At 32.6% G+C, this 19,973-nt stretch overlaps 1 protein-coding gene across 1 annotated transcript in view; it reads left to right on the forward strand.

Moving 5' to 3' along the window:
• Positions 1-19,503, forward strand: part of Khc (kinesin heavy chain) — a 110,596-nt gene extending 91,093 nt beyond the window's left edge. The window contains exons 13-16 of the mRNA XM_072520185.1: positions 1,766-1,883; positions 2,647-2,906; positions 5,879-6,096; positions 11,357-19,503. Coding sequence (XP_072376286.1) covers positions 1,766-1,883; positions 2,647-2,906; positions 5,879-6,096; positions 11,357-11,361 — 601 coding nt within the window. The 3' untranslated portion in view covers positions 11,362-19,503. The remainder of the gene's footprint in view (positions 1-1,765; positions 1,884-2,646; positions 2,907-5,878; positions 6,097-11,356) is intronic.
• Positions 19,504-19,973: the final 470 nt, after the last annotated feature.

Consider the following 19,973-nt stretch of genomic DNA (forward strand, 5'->3'; position numbering starts at 1 on the left):
AATTTATTGTTACTTGTAGTAAGTGCCTCAAATGATTTTTCTTAAGTATTACACATAGGTTGACTGCCGTAATCAAAATAATTTGTCTTTGAACTATTTTGGTACAAAAAAATTTCAACTTTCAACAGAGCTTACTTCACTTAACTCTATTAACTATTTCAACACATAGCAGCCCATGTGCATTACTTCCATGCAGTCGATAGTGGATGTGTTAATTAGATATTATATCATTGCATTGAACATTTGCCATTAGTCATTTCAAGTATCGGATTTGAATGAATTTTAATAATTACAACCATAATATCAGTCCCAGCTTCAGCGCGGCTCCGTCACTGTTTCCTAACATTTACATTATCAATAATTTTAAATTTTTTTTGAGTATTTTCAATATAGAGTTGTTCAAACATCATTATTCTCTTATTCTACTTTAGCTTTATACTTATAAGGGGTTGACTTACCAAATTACATTTCTCCATAACTTTCTATCTTGGATTATATCAATATTAATCCTCTTCAAAGACATGTCTTCCATAAGCGTCTTTCACCAGGTCTTATTTCGTCTTCCCTTAGCTCGTTTTGGCATTAATTGGTGCCTAGTAAACACCTGGTTTCTCTATTTTTACATGTAGCGTTACATCATTCACCCTATCATTCCATTAATCTTTACCAAAAGCCCTCTACTTTCAAAGTCAGCAGCTTCCTTACTGGAAGTTTAAGAATTAACTCTTTTGGTTCAATTTTTGGTTGGCTGGTGTATATCCGCATCAATTCACTAAGCGAGTACCATTAGCAATATGTGTATTTCCATTTGTTTTGGTGACTCTTTTCCAGCTACTTTTGCACCAATAATATTGTTTTTTATTGTGGCCACGGAATGGCTCCGGGTCCACAAAGGTTTCTTCTAGATTCATTTTGCTAATGACTCCTCTTCTTAGTTCCCTTGAACCCCTCATGACCAGTCCGCAGTTCATTATAAGGCTACATAACCGACATTGGGTACTTTCACTTTTATATCGATGAAGGATGTCTAAGTTCTCTGTTTTTTATACATACATATACATATTTTTTCCATTTGGTTTATCTATTGGTTTATTAGTCGTTTAAAAGTTTGAGAATATTAAATTTGAGTAAAGGCAAATAATTTTTTAAATTAAAGTAAATTTCCATATATCTGGGGAAATTTTAGGTCAAATTACTACGATATGACGCTTTGATTAGTTAAAATGGTGTAAAATTTACCAGTATTTCACTGATTCTAGGACTTTTTGATTTCATTACCAAAAATATTTTAACGCAGGATTTGCCATGGAATCCATCTCAAGACATAATGGATTCTTTTGTAATATTTCCCTATAATATATTATGTCATCGATAATAATATTCATTTTACATAATGAAGATAATTGGAGGTCCGGTTTCATTCCTGTCTTGAAAATTTTAAATAACAGAAAAAACGATAAATAGTAACTTTTAGATCTTTGACAAATTAAGATTTGTATTCATAAGAAAACATCCACTAACGACCAATAAATGTCCTGACTCATTCAACCGAACATACGTGCATTCTATACTAGTACCTTTAGTCGAGTCAATCAGTAATATTTTTGGGTTTCTATTAAAAACGATTCACTTTTCTTATGAATTAAACAAAAATTAATATTGAAAAATCTCATTGATAAAATGAAACCTAACCAAACCTTTATCCGTGTGCTTATGCACGTGGTGTGGCAGCCGCAGTGTCTCAAAAATGGATGTAATTCTACAGCGCTACGAACGAGAGACGCGAACAGGCGAGAAAAGACCTCAAAGGGCTCGAAGACACTGTCGCCAAAGAACTACAGACTCTGCACAACCTGAGGAAATTGTTCGTGCAAGATTTGCAGGTAAGATTTTTTGTATAACTTTACAAATTTCATGATATCCGTTACCTTCAGAAGGTCAATTTGAAAGTGAGAAATTGTTAATATGTGAGAATTGTGACAACTTAGCTTACAAACTCTTTTCTTCTATTTTATTTTTTATATAAACACCGACTTTCTTTTTGTCTGAAAATGTCAGGTTTTATTTTTACTGCGTGCCTTATTTTATGGTCAACCCACCAGTTTTGTGATTGTTGCTGCTCTATGCTTTTGTGTTAGGTACAATTTTTTGTATATTTAGTAATAGTTTAAATACGTCATACTCTGTTAAGTTTGTGTTTTTAGCTCATTAACTAAAGGCATGGTTTTGCATCAATCCGCCAATGATTTTGGTAATTAGTTTAAGTATTATGTATAATACGACGTGTTTCCTCTGTTTTTTGGTAAATATGAAATATTCTTTGTTACCGTCCAAGCTTTGATTAGAAGGAATCTTGTTCTACATGTGAGGAGATCATCTTACCTAGTGTCATTTCATTATGTTTGATTTCTTTAGATTATTAAATCTTGGCTTTCCATCGCTTCTAATTTAATACCTCCCGTTTTGCTAAAATGGTAGCCCGATTTGTATTAAAATTCATTTTTTTATAGCCTTGCTTCTAGAATGTCCTTCTTAATATATACGGCAATATTTAAGAGCGGTTGGTCTATTTTTAATAAGGTTATAACATGTTTTTTTTTTCAATAATAGCCTTTTATCAAAGATTTCTAACCAGTTATGTTTCAGGCACGTATGAAGAAGAATCTTTCGTCGGAAGACAATGAGGAAGACGGCGGCTCTCTGGCTCAAAAACAGAAAATATCTTTCCTCGAAAATAATCTCGATCAGTTGACAAAAGTCCACAAGCAGTTGGTACGAGACAATGCGGATCTGCGATGTGAACTTCCCAAACTCGAAAAGAGACTGCGGGCTACGATGGAAAGAGTCAAAGCACTGGAAACGGCACTGAAGGAAGCCAAAGAAGGCGCAATGAGAGACCGCAAAAGGTTAAATCTGTTTTGTATATTTTATTTAGATTTTAGACAAAAGGGGATTTCATGGACAGTTTAGGCGTTGTATTGGGGGAATTTGTTACATTACATTTTGCTCCTTGATTTTCATTGAAATTTAATATTTGACATTTGTTTCTATTACAAATGTGGTTTTTAATCGTTTTTAGTTATTGACTTTAATATTCAAAGTATTACAGTTTGGTAATAGTCTTACTTTTCTTTATTCGACGCTCATGATCTGTAATCCTGGTTTGAAAATTTGTACGAGGAATTAAATTTCAAAAATAATATAATTTATTGTTATTCTCGGGTAAGTCCTATAAACATATGTATTTTGCTTTTGTTGAGTTACATAAGCATTTTTAACGTATTTTTGCACTAAGATATATTAATTAATTCTGTAAATAGAGTATCTTTCTTGTTTCAGTCTTTTTTATCCTTTGTGTTAGTCATCACTGAAATTTTAGTTTGTCTTGCATTTTGTTTTCTCCTCATTGGGTCTTCTGTACAGATTTTATCATTTAAAGTTCTTTCTTGTATTTATTTGCCAATTTTTCGCAATATTCTAAAATTTGGAGAACAATATTACTGAATAATTTTAATATGCTTTAGATTATAGTATATTGTTTCTATTGCCTGGCTATCCCAAATTAAAAAAAAAAATAAAAACTATGCTATTTTGTATAATTGTTAATTTTCTCGGAAATAACTCAGAAGATTACAGATTAAATTTGTTCTCGGGAAAAGTTTAAATATCTTATTCTCTTTTAGAAATATTCACATTGTATTTTTGAAAATGCTATATTAATACTTTATTAAAAGATTGTAAATGGTGTCTATGACTTGACTGCAAAAATGACCTAATAATAGTGAAATATGCACTATGAAATGCTGAAACCTCTACTCTATTTAACCGATTTGACTCCCTTGGACTTCCATCTATTCTAGAATCTCGGAACGAAATCATTGTATTTTTCACTGTTGTTAGACTAAGAATTTGTATCATAGAAGATCATTCACATATGCACTAGACAGCATCCATAATTTTAAATGAAAAAAATAGTTCCGTTAGAGGAAAAAATTATATCGTAAGTTCTAAAGGCACGATTTTTTAGTCACAAACATGTCGAATTCAGTATTTCAAATGGAAGTTCAAAAATTAACGACAAATTAACAACTTTAATGGACCATGTTCTAGATATCTAAATCATAATAGCCGCTCTAGTATTTCCTTCGATTGTCAAGGTACTATTGATTATGGACTGTCTACCTATTACCATAAATTTGGTCTTAATAGCATTGATATTAAGTTCAAAATGTTTACCCATGGCTTCAAAAATTTTTAATATGTGTTAAAGATCCTCTAAAGTTGGTGTTAGAATTGTCGTATCGTCTGCATATCGTATATTGTCTGTTGGAATTGCATTAATTTTAATTCCTCTTTACATACATTGAAGGCATCTGTGACTAGATCTCTGTTGATTATTCTTTCCGCTGTTTGGTTCCAATACAGTTTCTTGTAAAATTCTGATATCGTTGGCATCAATTCCTATCTCGAATAGTCTATTTAAAGTATATCGTATTTAGCGTTGTTGGAGGTTTTCTGATAATCTATGATTAGTTGGTCTAGTACTCTTGAGTCAATAGTTTGATTGAAAACAAAGTCTTTCTCTATCTAACCCTTATAAAGCCAAATTGTGTTTTTTCGTCATTTTCTTCACATTTTAAAAGTATTCTCGCTTGTAAAATGTATGACTTGAAGAAAAACTTTCAGAGCATGTATCATAAGACTTATAGGTGAATAGTCACTACAATCTTTGAGATATACCTTTTTTGGAATTGTTACAAAGGTTAATTTTAACTAGTTAGTTGGAATTGTACCCAAATCATATAGAAAAAATATACACGAGATGCTTTGAACATGAGAGAACTTCTTCAGGCACATTGTGATAACCAAGACTCTTTCAATTCTTCGTAGCTAACCGAACCTTAGACTTCAAATTTCTGGGCCTGGCCATTCTTCCCAGTTGACAGGTTGTCAGTTTCTCTGTGATATTCAAAGAGCAATTGAGCATAGTTTTTCGATGTATTGCATATATCTACTGGAACCAAGATCAATTTTCCATCGTATTTTAGATATGTTATAGGATTTTTTTGTGATGATGGCAATTTCTTTAATACTCCTATAAAAATTACATCGTCATGCAGACCATGCAGATGCTGTGGGCATTTTTGTTTAATAATACTACTTCAAAATGATTTTATTGTAAGTGATTGGATTTTTTGAAATCCCATCTTCCATAAGGCAAAGTATCTCATCGGTGATCCCAGATTTATTTATATTTGTTGTTGATCGTTCTAGATGAGCGTCAGAGGTAGTTTGAATGACATCTTTTATATTGTTCCATGTCATTCGAACATTCGCTATGTTGTAGATTGTTTCTTGCACACAGGTGTGCTAGTTCTGATTCCATTTTGTCTCTAATCATAATCGTTATCAAAGTGAAATCTATTTTAAAATTATCGAAATTTTATTCCATTATTAAAAATGTATTAGGGTAATCATATTACCCTAAAACAGCTACTTATAGCATTACTTTATTTGACGTTTTGATTTCCAGATCTGAACCCGATTTCAAAATTTTCAAATCCACACGTCAATTAACATTACCTCACTAACTAGTCTATTTTATAATTTCTGGTTTATATCTGAGGAGATATTTGATAATGATTTATGTTCTTGCTAGTCTGTATTAATCAAATGTTTTCTTAGTTTCCGCACTGAGTTTGTTTTTTGGCTGTAATTATTTTTATTATTTTCCTTCTTGAGTAATTTCGCTTATTTCTGGGTGATTTTGATTTATTTTATTCAATAAACAATCAAAAATTGACGAATTTACTGTGTAACTGTCAAAATGATTTGTGCTAAACTATATATAATAAATACTAATAATTACCATTTGTAGATACCAATACGAGGTTGACCGCATTAAAGAGGCTGTGAGGCAGAAGAACCTCGCAAGAAGAGGCCCAGCAGCCACAATCGCCAAACCAATCCGGGCAGGGCAACACAACACGGTCAACGTGGCTGGTAACCCCGTCATTAGAACTGGAGGCATCAACATGGCCAACAGATCGAGCGACGAAGCCCAGAAACGTAGGTCTGTTATTGGTGGAGATAAAGGTCAGTATAGCAGACGGTAGACCTTAAATTGTATATTACAAAGGAAATATAGACAGAAATATAAAATACCATCAAAATGGAGAATTTGGTTAATATCGTAAAAATGATTTTCTAGTATATATCGAATTTTGCTTGTATGTGAACTAAATTATGAACATATTTTAATAAACAATATTAGTACCCTTTCAGACGAAGCGACTGGTGCCGAACACCAGTGTCCTCCAGCGTTGTTCAATTGCAGTAAAGCATTGTTTTATTTATTTATTTATTTAGAGTATGGAATTTCGACACATCTACCATATTATAATAAACATTACAATATACGTTAAAATTGACTCGATATAAAAATACTCATACCCAGTTTATAGGCAAACGTAGACGTTGTTTATATAGTTAATTGACTCGATCGTCGCAAACAGGAAGTCTTATGAACTACCTTCATAGGCTCGCTGGTGGCACTCCTCCGTTATGTGCTTGATAGATTGGACCTCGCCGCAGCTGCCTGACGGTGATGGTAGCTTGCCCCATTTGTACAACATATCTGCACATCGACGATGTTGAGTTCTGATGCGGTTTAGTTTGAACCAGGTTTTACGTGGTAGGTCAAATCCAGTAGGTGTCTCTGTGATGCAAGGTATGGCTGTATTTGGTTGAGCTGCCGACCAGTCGTGGATCCATTTGGTGATCATGTTGAACCCTGTGGCTGCGACTGATTCTGAAATTTGTATTTTCTGGAGCGCAGTATTCTCTGTAGAGATTTTCTGGAGCGCAGTCGACTATTGGTTGCATCTTATAAATAGTTATGAATCGGCAGCGCCGTGTTGCTAAGGATTTTGTTATATTTTTTGGTAAGCAGATTGAGGTAAATGTTAAGTATGTAAGTTAATGAGAATTTCAATAAGGAGGATTTTATAACTGCTGTTGAAGAGAAACTAGTTCTTTGGGACCATAAATTAAAACAATATGTAATAACATTGCTACAACAAATGCATGGGAAAGAGTAATATCAAAATTTAAAAAATATTTTTTAAAAGTTAGCCACGGGTGTTTCGTTTGCACGGCTGGCGGACATCGGTATGGGACACCAGTGGCTTCGTCTGAAAGGGTACTTAAGATTACAAAAAGCTCATTTCGGTGTAAATAAATGGAGTTTTGTAGTATCTATGTATACAAAAAAACCATTTTTTAATCATTCGAGGATTTCATTTAGCTGGCAAGATGAATCCCCAAGAGGAGGGCTGAGTATATAGTATTACAGTGTGGAAACTACTCTACCTGGAACGGCACCATGTCAGATATGTCAAATTGTTGGCATACAATGGCAATTTCCATATTCGTTTATTCAAGGATCTAGTACGGGCAAAGATCGATGAATCGAAATTAGCGTTCTTGCCAAAATCGTCGCGAATGACGATTGTCTGTATCATCTTTGTGAGCTTTTGACTCACGAAGTTTTAAGAGATATCTTTATCGACTTTCGATAAAAGAATTATATTATGAAGCTACCACAGATGACATTTTGGGTATGTCAACCACATGTTCGAATGTTATGTTAATGAGTGATTAACGTAATTAATCATCATTCAATGATTAATTAATTCATTTCTGTTTCAATGATGGGAACAGTCAACATCAAAGTATAAGATCGCGTTGCCTCGATCAATATTTGGATGTAACATGTAATTCGTTCTTTCCTAGTCCGTATATATATCTCATATATATATATATATATATATATATATATATATATATATATATATATATATATATATATATATATATAGCCTCAGAATTAAAGATAAATTGACTTTGGAAACGAATTACACGAGTCTGTTACACCAAATGGTGTCTTATCGGAAACTTTTAGGATGTAGTTGGTAAAGTTCAGGTGTAAAATCATTTAAACTACACTTATTATAAATATAAAATTACGTTTAACAAACGTCATTATTTTTATAATAACTCGAGAACTACTGCACCGATTTGGCTAATTTTAATTTGGACATATTTATATAAAATAAAAACGGGATGTGGCACTCCGGGAGTGGTCTAGGAGGGGAAGTGTAGCTTTCTTATTGTTTAAGCACGGGCGATAGTTTTTAATTTAATTTAATGATTTATTTTATTTAGATTCGATTCGACCCGATTCTATTCGATTCTACTCGATTCGATTCTATTCTACTCGATTCCATTCGATCCGATTCGACTGGGGTCGTATTTTCGAATTCGTTCGAACATATTTCGCATACGAAATTAGAAGAAATTCGCTCGAAATTCAGATTTTTGTATTTTCGAATAGTACGTATACGAATTTTTTCGTATAGGGCACGAATGGGTATGAACCATTCGAATTTCGATGCTAGTATACGATCAAAGTAATTGTTGTCATTTCAGTTGTCACTGGGCCCGTGTACGTCAGATAAAATTTCAGCTGATAGTTTTTAATCGTTGTTTTAGATTGAACAATACAATAAAATTTACATTAATACCACATTTTTACATTGAACTTTGTTTTTAATGGGTGGTTTAAATAATTTTTTAATAGAAAGAAATAGTTAACGCCCTTGCCGAGGCGATAATATTAGCGGAACGAAGAGGCAAGTTTACCAACCCATTCTTAACCCTCTAGAGGACTATTCGGATGTACAATTTCAAAAATTGTACAGTTTAACAAGGCCCCTCACAATGGAGTTGAGAGACTTGATAGAGTTGATAGAATGGCTTTTTTTTGTTCGGCCGACACTGAACCACCATATTTCATGCCCTTTTTTACTTCTTGTTTTAGATAACAAATTCACCATAAACTAGGTTAAGTAAAACTGCCAATTATTCTTCTTTTTTTATTATTTAAGTTTTGGTTGTTCGAATTTGCAGTGTTGCCGGTGCAAATTCTTTTAGTATACGTATAAAATTTCGAAGGACGTTCAAAAATACAGATTCAAATTCGTATACGAAATTTTTCTTTCGAGTTACCTCGTGTACGAAAAAATTCGATTGAATTCGAAAATATGACCCCTGGTCCCGATTCCATTCGATTCGACTAGATCTAATTCGATTCGACCAGTGGTCGTATTTTCGAATTCAATCGAATTTTTTCGAATACGAGTTAACTCGAATGAAAAATTTCGTATACGAATTTGAATCTGTATTTTTGAACGTCCTTCGAAATTTTATACGTATACTAAAAGAATTTGCACCGGCAACACTGCAAATTCGAACAACCAAAACTTAAATAATAAAAAAAGAAGAATAATTGGCAGTTTTACTTAACCTAGTTTATGTTTATGGTGAATTTGTTATCTAAAACAAGAAGTAAAAAAGGGCATGAAATATGGTGGTTCAGTGTCGGCCGAACAAAAAAAAGCCATTCTATCAACTCCATTGTGAGGGGCCTTGTTAATCTGTACAATTTTTGAAATTGTACATCCGAATAGTCCTTGTAGATGGTTAAGAATGGGTTGGTAAACTTGCCTCTTCGTTCCGCTAATATTATCGCCTCGGCAAGGGCGTTAACTATTTCTTTCTATTAAAAAATTATTTAAACCACCCATTAAAAACAAAGTTCAATGTAAAAATATGGTAGGTATTAATGTCAATTTAATTGTATTGTTCAATCTAAAACAACGATTAAAAATTATCAGCTGAAATTTTATCTGACGTTCACGGGCCCAGTGACAACTGAAATGACAAAAATTACTTTGATCGTATACTAGCATCGAAATTCGAATGGTTCATACCCATTCGTGTCGTCGTATACGAAAAAATTTGTATACGCACTATTCGAAAATATAAAAAACTGGATTTCGAGCGAATTTCTTCTAATTTCGTATGCGAAATATGCTCGAACGAATTCGAAAATACGACGCCAGATCCGATGCGACGCGGCCGATTCCATTCGATATTCGATTTGATTCCATTCGCGCAAAGTGTGTGGTGACGCGATCTATCGTTACAGTCATTACAGTTTTTAATGTTGGTTTTATTTTTTCACGCCTCTATGCGATCCTCCGCTCAGTCTGTAGACCGCGATAAGAAAGCCATGCTTCAAATAAAAATAAAATTAAAATAAAACACTCATAAAATTTTATTAACCAACATATTAGTAATAACGGGCTATAAGAAGTATTAACTTCTGTCGGCTCTTCCCAAGTGCCACGTGCCGTTATTTTATTTACTACTTATTGTTGATCTTTATATGACTGTGACGATAATGCGGCGCGTCATATTACATTGGCCATTTTAATGCTAAATATGTTATGTTGTTTTCTTTTATTTCAATCGTTAAATTATAAATCAACTTGTAAGAGAGATAAAAAGAAATAACAGGTTGGAACATGGTCCCTCCAATTAAAATCAATAAATCATAGAAGCATTTGAAATATGGACTCTGCGTGTAAGCTACTGCGTATCTCATGGGTTGATCATGTGACAAACGAGGAAGTGTTAAAAAGAGCTAGAACCGATCGTGAATTCTTACAAACGATTTTAATGGACAAAGTAGAGGGAAGAAGAGGTCTAAGAAGAAGGCAATATTTGTGGCTGCAAGATATAAGAGTTTGGTGCATGATTGAAAATGCAGGAGAAATTGTTATGCTGGCCAGAGAGGTACAATTACAAATAGATGGCGTATGAACGCCCACACGTTGGAAGTGTATGACATTGGAAGAAGAAAGAAGAATCAAATCCTACTACTATGGTTCTGAACTATTTTCTTGTGTCATTTTTATGTTAGGAGTTTACAAATTTCCAGTATTCATACTTAAAGTTATCCTTATTAGAGACCTGTTCTATTTCTATTCATTATAGGATTGAGCGCATTATTTCGGTTCCTTTAAAATAAAAATACCATAAATAAAGTTGCGGGTATACCATTGAAAGTTAAATATTTGCGAAAGAGACTATTACAATTTTTATTTAAGAATATTTATTATGGTTTACTGCAATCATAGCTTTCATATCTTGTACTGAGGACGAAGTGGTGGTTGCGCAGATGTATGCAAAAATAAAGCGATTGAAACGCAATGAAACGACAGATCGTGTGACCACACACTACGTGGAGTAGTAAACGCAGTCCCATATGCATTTCTTAATAAAATAACATGAAATAAATAATATAAAATAATAAAAAAAATAATTAAGTAAAAACCATCGCTCCATGCGTGAACGATAAGAAAGCTATGCTTCCCCTAATCGGTCTTTTTCAAATTATTGGTTTTTACCGGCTAGTTTGTTTAGCTAATAAATTGCATTGTTTTTTCAGATTGAGTCGCCAACCATCTTGTCAGGTGCTTGAGACATTTTTAGTAAGCAAAATCCATAAAACTGTAATACCAAAAATATTGCCGATACTTCGCGCGAGTCTGCCGCCAGCAGTTTTTGGAACAGACAAGAAAAAAAAATTGCTCCTCCAGACTCGCTCTTCAATGTGCTTACAGCTTAGATATTTCTGTAGTATAAGGTGCACTTCATTGCATTGAAAATGAAACAAATTAATCGAGTATTGTAACAGATTGTTGGCAAATTGTTTTAATAAATTGTTCATTTTTAGTTTTCGATCACTTCTAGCTTCCTGTCGAATTAAGTGTTAACACTAAAAAACAATTTGCTTGCCGTTTTATCTTTAAAACGTCGCAACGTTTACAGCGATTTTTTGAGTTAGTTAATTCTAATTTTTGTACCGCGTTTTTAATTTAACTGAAGGTACTAGATTAATAAGGCCTTAAAGGACCAATCTTTGTTTAACCTAGGAAATTTTTGTTACAGATTTAGTTTAGTTTTACGAATTTCTTTTCCCAGTGTGTAATTTTAATTGATTTGTAGTTACACTAAACACATACTAAAATGAATGAATATAGTTAGTAAAACTGTTTTATTTTATAAATTTATTATTAATATGTCCTTTCGATGAAGTATACAAAAAACTATGTTATACTTGCACAGGAAAAACCCAACTAAGAACAAAGGAGAAGATTACATTTGTGAAGTTAGTGGAGTTTTTGATAAATGCCTGTTTTGTTCAGCCTTAATGTGTGGCTTGAAATTCACGAAAACAGGATAATTTTAAAGATTTATTACTCAGAAAATAGAGAGTGCCTTGAAAAAACACCAAAGTTGGTAGTGACTGGATTCTAACTCAATTGGTACTTGCGGTGCAGTGTGAGTTTGGAACTGGTGTTATCCGATGATAGTCGTATCAGACGTCTGTCTTCCTGTTACAATTTTATAAAATATAAAACTAACAAGATCTCTTATGAAAATATGAATATCGCCTAAGAATATTTAAAAGCGTTGAACACGCGCCAACTATTTGTTAATAGTTGTGAATCTGTTGTCTAAATATCTAGTGGAATACCCAAATGAGTAATACTATTATACAGTAGCCACTACTACTTTTTCAAATTTTAAAATCTCTTGAAAACAAACATAATTTTTGTTATTAAAATTTTGCTATCAAATGTAAAAAGTCACTAAATCGTAAAGTTGCTATTTGTGAACAAGTTTAATTTACTTTCCCCAGTGGAAACTGTAATATTTTTTATAGAAACTTTATTATTTGGCAGTTACTTTTTGCGAGAAGGAATACAATTATTGGTAATGTTAGTTATTGCTGATTTTAACAAATATTTTTACTTATAATGTGTCTATTATGTATTGATGTCAGCTATAACATCCTGCAGAGAAAAAGAAAATAAAAATATTTGTAGCATTAATTCCAGGAAACACAAAAGATACTTCTACAGGTAGATTGTAGATAAAGGGACCGTCTGACCTCGTAGACATTTTCACACTGCGGCCTAAAAGATCTTTTGTGTATACCCTCAATCTTTATGGGCTTCATATAGGCTTTAACGCCTGTTGTAGAGCCTCTTTGGTGTCGAAACCTTGTTCAGTAGATATTTATACATTTTCACCGCTACGCAGCTCGCTGCTTCTTTTTTGGTCCTTGCTGAGTTTCATCGCGGTTTTTGTTTATTTTTTCCTAGTTTATTCTTGCCCGCATGGCGGAAAAAGGCTGGAAACCTATCACAGAATTGGAGATCACAACCGAGCATAAAGAGTCCCTTCACCGCGACAAGGACTCTCAGCTTCCGGAGGAGTTCCCTCTACTTACATTGGTGAACACAGTATATGTCGTAAAACAATTCAATTCTGATTTGATTGTCAATTAAATGGGAGATTTACGTGAGATTATCTGAATGTTATCTTCATTTATTCATCTTATTGGTTCTTAAAACATGTCAACAGTGCTTAATTGGTGCAAAATAATTCCAGGAAACCTCTCACGTAGGTTAAATGGTGCTAATAACATTCGCATATACACCAGAGCTGTTTTCTTTGTTTTGAAAATATTTAAAATGTGTTCAAGGTCAAGAAAAAAGAGTCTTAACAGTTGCAGAGCAGGTCTTAATACTCGCACCTTCTCACTCTACCGTTATTTATGATCTTCTGGCCAATAAATATGCCAAGTTGTGTACCACGGTCAACCACGTGGTAGATGCACATAGAAATATGTCAAATTTCATGTTTCACAAAACAGATGACAGATAGTGACGTGAAGATTTATGTTATTCACATGCTAGATTTTTGTTACAATAATTAATCCGTAAATTTACCATTTATGTTGGTAGTATATGACTCTCAATCTTCTTCCCCTATCCTTCGTCCCATATAGTTCTACGTCATGCGTGACAAAACCATCGCAGTCTTTGTTCCTGAACCTTTTTTGAGACTGTATGTCACTCCAGCTCTTTCCCCAATCACGTCCTTCCTGATCTTGTTCCTTCTGTACATCCAACATCCACCGTAGTATTTTCATTTCAACTACCTCCATCTTCTTTTCCTGGGCCTTCTTTACGGACCACACTTCACCGCCGGGCCGTACATCAACGCAGGTCTCACCAGCTAATCAATATATTGTTAATATATTCATGATAAACTAGTTTTTATGGATAGAACAATCAATTGAAATCTAAGAAATAAATATTATCGGATGTAATCCATACGCGATCTTTTGCAAATATATCCAAGGTAGATAGTAGTCATATACAAGAATGAAAGATGCTCGAAGATCTAATCATCATAGACTGCTGACCCTTCACGGCAGAACTCGATATAGTAGCAGATAGTAAATTAGCTATAATATAGCTCAGATAGAATATAGAACGAACAGCTTGTTTTAAAAGTCTTCTTGCGACATACATAAGAGTTGAAGCTTGGACAATTATTACGGACGCAACTAAAAAAAGACTTGTCAGCTTTGAGATGTGGTGTTAACGAAGACTATGGAAAATATCATGGACACAGCATGTAACAAACATTAAGAAAGATGAAAAAAGAAAAAGAAATACTCAACACTATAAAAGAAAGAAAACTGAGCTACTTTGGTCACGTACTGAGAAATGAAAAATATGAGTTGATGCGATTGGTCATAAAGGGAAGTGGAGGGGAAAAAGAAAACCGGGGATACGACACACATCCGGTTGCATTCGAGTGTAAAAACAACAATAGAACTCTTCAGAACTTCTGCAGACAGAGTAAAATAAACCGTGATTATCCGTGATAATCACACGAAGAAAATTAGCACCTTACACACACACGCGTGTATAATATATATTAATGCATTCAAATAAAGAATATTTGAGAACATTTGGTCAGTGGCTTGCAGTGTCAATACGAAATGCAGTGTCTACATAATAAGTAAAAATAATTTCAGTATACTTCCGACATCTTTTCAGCTGTAATTATTCCATCTCTAAAAGTAATTTATTAAAGATACTTATAAGATTGGTCCTGAAAACCTTCAAGAAAGAAAATCCCTAAATTAGTATCGTAATTGATAGTATGTTGGCACTCCTAGTTCTGTTGTCGATCACTTAGCTAAATTTTTTAGACAAATTGTAAAAAGTGTTTTAACAAAAATGCAAGTGAATATATGTATTTTGATATGGTTTTAATATTTTAGTGTACATTTATTTCAGACGAGTATTCCTACAATTTATTTCAAGTGGACGTTTTGACTTTTTCCAATTTATCTTTGATGCTTCAGTAGTAAAAAATGTTAAAATTATTATTTTATATATCATTTTTTGTGAACAATTGAAAAAATGTATTTTAATTTATTAATAAAATACTGACAACTACTATGTTCTAAATTTTCATATATATTTTTTTATTAATTAACGTTAGTATTTACGGTGTCTTTCTCAAGTGAAGTGTTTTAGCGAATGTGCTGCTATTTGTGGTTGTATGTTGAACAGATTTTGAAGAAGACATTTATTTGTCACAATATGCAATTAAGAATAGTTATCCTTTAGTTGAATGAATAGCGTTAATCCGGCCAGTCAGCAATCTTACACTTTTTACCAAGAAACGCATAACCCCTAATACTCCATAAGGAGGGATGGAACTAGAGGGAGAGTTGAATGAATGGTTATTTCCTAGAATAGGAAGGGCACACACTGAATCTTTATTTTGATGTTTAAATGACATCTGTATCTAAACACGAGAACTGGGATATTTTCACCAGATTTAGGGAAACATACTTGTCGCTCAAGGTCAAGGAATGTATCAAACGAAAGTCTTCGATGAGTGGATTAATGTGTGCTTCTACTTCGATTTTGCTGAGCGGTTCATAAGTTATTATATGTAATGCTAGCGCCACCTGTCGGCAAGTATTTTCATTTTGACGGTAACTTCAAACAGATGTAACTTCGTTGGCTACTTTCATGTTGTCTTTTTACAACAGATTACGCAAAAACAAGTTGACAGTTACAAATAATCCGTAATTTATTTTTTATTTTTTTGAATATCTCTGGTACCACACCAAACAAATTTGGAGCTAAAGTAAGCGTCCTCTAGCAGTTTATGTCTTTCCTTAATTCCTTTGGAGCTTTTGAATAACTAACCGTGTATATTTTCCTCCAGATTAGCGGAAAATATTTGATTACAATAAAATTATCAAAAAAAGGAAAAAATATTGCTTCAGATTCAAAAAAGTCTACCTTTTGTTGTAACACCTTTCTAGACAAATAATTCCTGTAAAACGTAAGATACATTATCATCTTTTCCTGGACCCGACTGGATGAATAAAATTCCAATTAGGGTAAAAATATGATGTCAATTATTTAAATAAAAATATTGGAATTATTAGAACTACACTTACACTTAGTGACACGGGAGGGGGAAATCCCCCTCTTAAAGGTCCAAAATTAAAGACAAAAATTGTTGAAATATAAACATATATTTTCTGATATGAAACTTAAACCACAGACAGACAAATTCAACCCAATAAACCCGCTACTTAATAAAATTATGGGAACTTATTGCATATAGTTACTATTTGTCTTTTGGTGGGTGTTTTATTGGATTCCTCCTCCCCCCAAGGCAAATGTCTAGATCCGGCACTGCTTAGTGATGATTATTGGGACTGTCCCGATTCACTGAGTCAGATCTTTAAATTTGATTAATGCAAATCTCAAAATTGTTTTAAATGGAACACAGATCCCAAAATATGGAATGTTTTATTAATACATAGATAATAATGGAGACAATTAACTTAACGGATATTATTGGTTTACAAAGCAGATTATTGTTGGATTATTCAAACTAGTTTTGTAAACACGTATAGTAGATTAGTGTCCATTCAAGGAAGAACTCGAAATATTGAACAATCGTAAATTAACACCACGGATACTTCTGCTTTCTCGGATCCATGTAATGAAATCTACAAAAAATTACCCGCAGTTGCCAGCTGTGTTCACGATAATATTTTTTTTATACTAGATATATTTAATATCACAAGAAACGCTTCGCCAAAGAAATATCATACAATACTATAATCTGTTAGTAACCAATAACGGACCTCCATGGCGGTTTTACAATCATGAATAGTATACATAATACAGTCATAACTACCGAACAATAACTGTGCCACCTTTAGCATTGAATCACAAATATCTCCACTTCCAACTGCTACAAATCAATCTGTTCCAATGAAAATATAACGTGTTCCATCAAAGGCACAAGAAATGTTTTTTGAAATTGTTTAACAATGATGTAAGTTTAAAAAAAACGTCCATCGGTTGTAACTTACAGACTCCTTTGTAGGACTACTAGTCTAGTTGTTTTCTTTTTTAAATTGTGAAGGCTTTGTTAAATGTTTAACTTATTTTTTTAGTCACCCTTACTACTTTATTAATCTTGAGTGCTGGCTTGACTGGTTCAAGCGATCTGGTTAATCTCAAGAAGGATTATTCACCGTTTTGTATGTAATTTGTACAATTTCTAGTTAAACCGTGCATGGAAATTTTCATATATTTGAAAATATACATTCCAGCCATATTTTTCACAAAAATATTTAGGAATAAGAACATTTTTTTATATTTTAAGAACTCTGGAGAAGTCAACATACGGTTTGATAGTTACTATAGCTAGTGCATATTCGCTGATAGATTTGCTTAAAGTTGATGTTAAGAATGATACAGTACTTAAATATTTCTGTGTGGTATATCCGTGTCTATTTCGCAGAACCTAACACATAAAACAGAATGGCAACACTGCAAACTTTCAAGCTCTGAAAGGGAACAAAGCCCCTTATTGGCTAAAGGAACCCTGTGTTCTCAGTATGTATAAAGAGGTATGTGTCTATTGCAATTTTATAGGAACAATTATATTATCTATAAAAATAAAAAACGTCAATTTGGTCAGTGATAGGTAATTTTTTTATAAAGTTTAGTGAGAATAGCTATTACATCACTTTTATTAAACTGCAATAACCCATATTTTAAAGCAAAATGTAATGATATCTGCACCAATATAAGACATTAAAGTAATTCCATTACACTCTCATCCATCTGAGGTTCAGTGTAATTGGTTACACTTTCATTAATTTTTTATACGTTTTATATATGTATATTTTGATCGTGATAAATTTGAAAATTATTCTTTATTTAAAAAAATTATTAGTATTAGTCCTTACTTAATTATCCCTTACATTTACGTGGTTTACGACTGTAGATAATAATTATTGCTACACAGTTATAATAAACTGAGGTTGATCTAAAACACATTGGTTTGTTTAATTCGATTTCGTATTTATAAAGATCACGGTATTACTAATTAAATCTCTCGCAGCATTTCTGGTGTCAGTGACATAAAGATTATTAGAAATACAGTAAATAACCGCTTGTGGTCAATATTTAGGTTTTTTGTATTACACTACATAAATTGGTGTACAAAATATTATTATTTTGTCCGTGATATTATCAGTGGTATTCTAAAGTGATAAACTTAAAAATTCTGTAAATTTTATTTTGTAACAATATGATAAGTAAAAATAATTCTGAAATTATCGTTCTGATGGTGACATAAAAAGAATATTTACAGATTATATCATTTTAATATCAAACTTGAATTACACTTTATTGTGGTGCATCCGCAAAAAAAAAACATAAAATCTTTAAATGATTGTTATATAGGCAATTTTTTCAACACACTTAATATGAAATAATGTGTACTAGCTCAGACGTAAATAATTCCCCTATTCTAAATTAATGTAACTAAATCATTTAAAATTGTATTGTAACCCAGGCATCTCATCTGGATAGCGTTCTTTCATATAGTCATCTACACGTGCGGACTACGAATCATTATCTTTGTCTTTATCCCTATGCGGAGTCGGCTTTCCTAATTACATTTCTCCATAAGTTTCTATCTTGGATCGTGCGGACTACAAATATAAAAACGTAATTATTTTTTCAATGAATTAACTTTACGACCAATTATTTAAGTTTACTAATGGTGTATTTGTTATAAGGAATCTGTTCATTTCTCCCATATATTAATTAAAATGTGATAAAGTTTTAAAACAACTTTTGAAAACTTTTCTGAATGTTTTTCGCCTTACGATGATACATATTTTAACAATATGAAATGCTAGGATCTTGGAGCTTCCACAATTACAACTTTTTAACGTTATTTTTGGACCTGTGAATCTACGTTGTTGCTAAGAATACCAAAATCAATGTACCAGGCAGAAAAATTTATGTACTTTGTATTAATTTACCGAAATCACTCCTATGTTACCAAAACATATTTGCTTATTAATTAAAATTGTTATGTTAAAGAAAAATATGGTCTTGTGTATTTTCACTTATAAAGCAGCCGATGTTTGTAAATGTGGCACTCAGTATAACTTAGTTATTGTGATAGACCAAGGGTAAATCTTTTTTTTTTAATTATTTATTCTATTTTTTTACCTTGCACAAATGATACAATCAATAAATAATGTCGTGTCTGGTTATTGCCTCAATGGCGTTTTGTTATTTTAAAGCTTTTTTTGGTCATGCCGCAGTTTATTTATTTATTTAACTGATGGAAATTATATTCTAATAAAGTACTAAAAAATAATATTTCTTTTTCTATATAGAAACGTTATATAAACTGTAGTTATAGATGTAATGCGAAATTCAGCCCTTATATTCAAGAAACTGATGTTTCGGAAGGAAAGTCCATCGAAAAATTCAGAAGAAACATATCCAAAACTATGGCGGTATGCCGAAAGTCCAGGGAAATATATGAAAACCATATCCAACAAACTAGAATGTCAAGTGTAGCCCATGTACAGTTTCGAAAAGAATTTAACGTGGGTATGCACTTTCAATGGTAGGAAATGAGAGAAATCTATTTAAAACGATATAGCAATACTAGTAGGCGGGGCCACCAAACCAATTCGTTTCGGAAGTATGTTTTTGTAAGACAGCGTTACTAAGTCATCGCAGTTCAGAAAATCATATACCGTTGTTCAAATAATCTTATTTTACATGTAGTACAGATTATCGTACTTACTTATATTCGATTGAACAAGAAATTAACAAAAA

Source organism: Diabrotica undecimpunctata, chromosome 1, assembly GCF_040954645.1.
Source record: "Diabrotica undecimpunctata isolate CICGRU chromosome 1, icDiaUnde3, whole genome shotgun sequence".
Classification (NCBI taxonomy): Eukaryota; Metazoa; Arthropoda; class Insecta; order Coleoptera; family Chrysomelidae; genus Diabrotica; species Diabrotica undecimpunctata.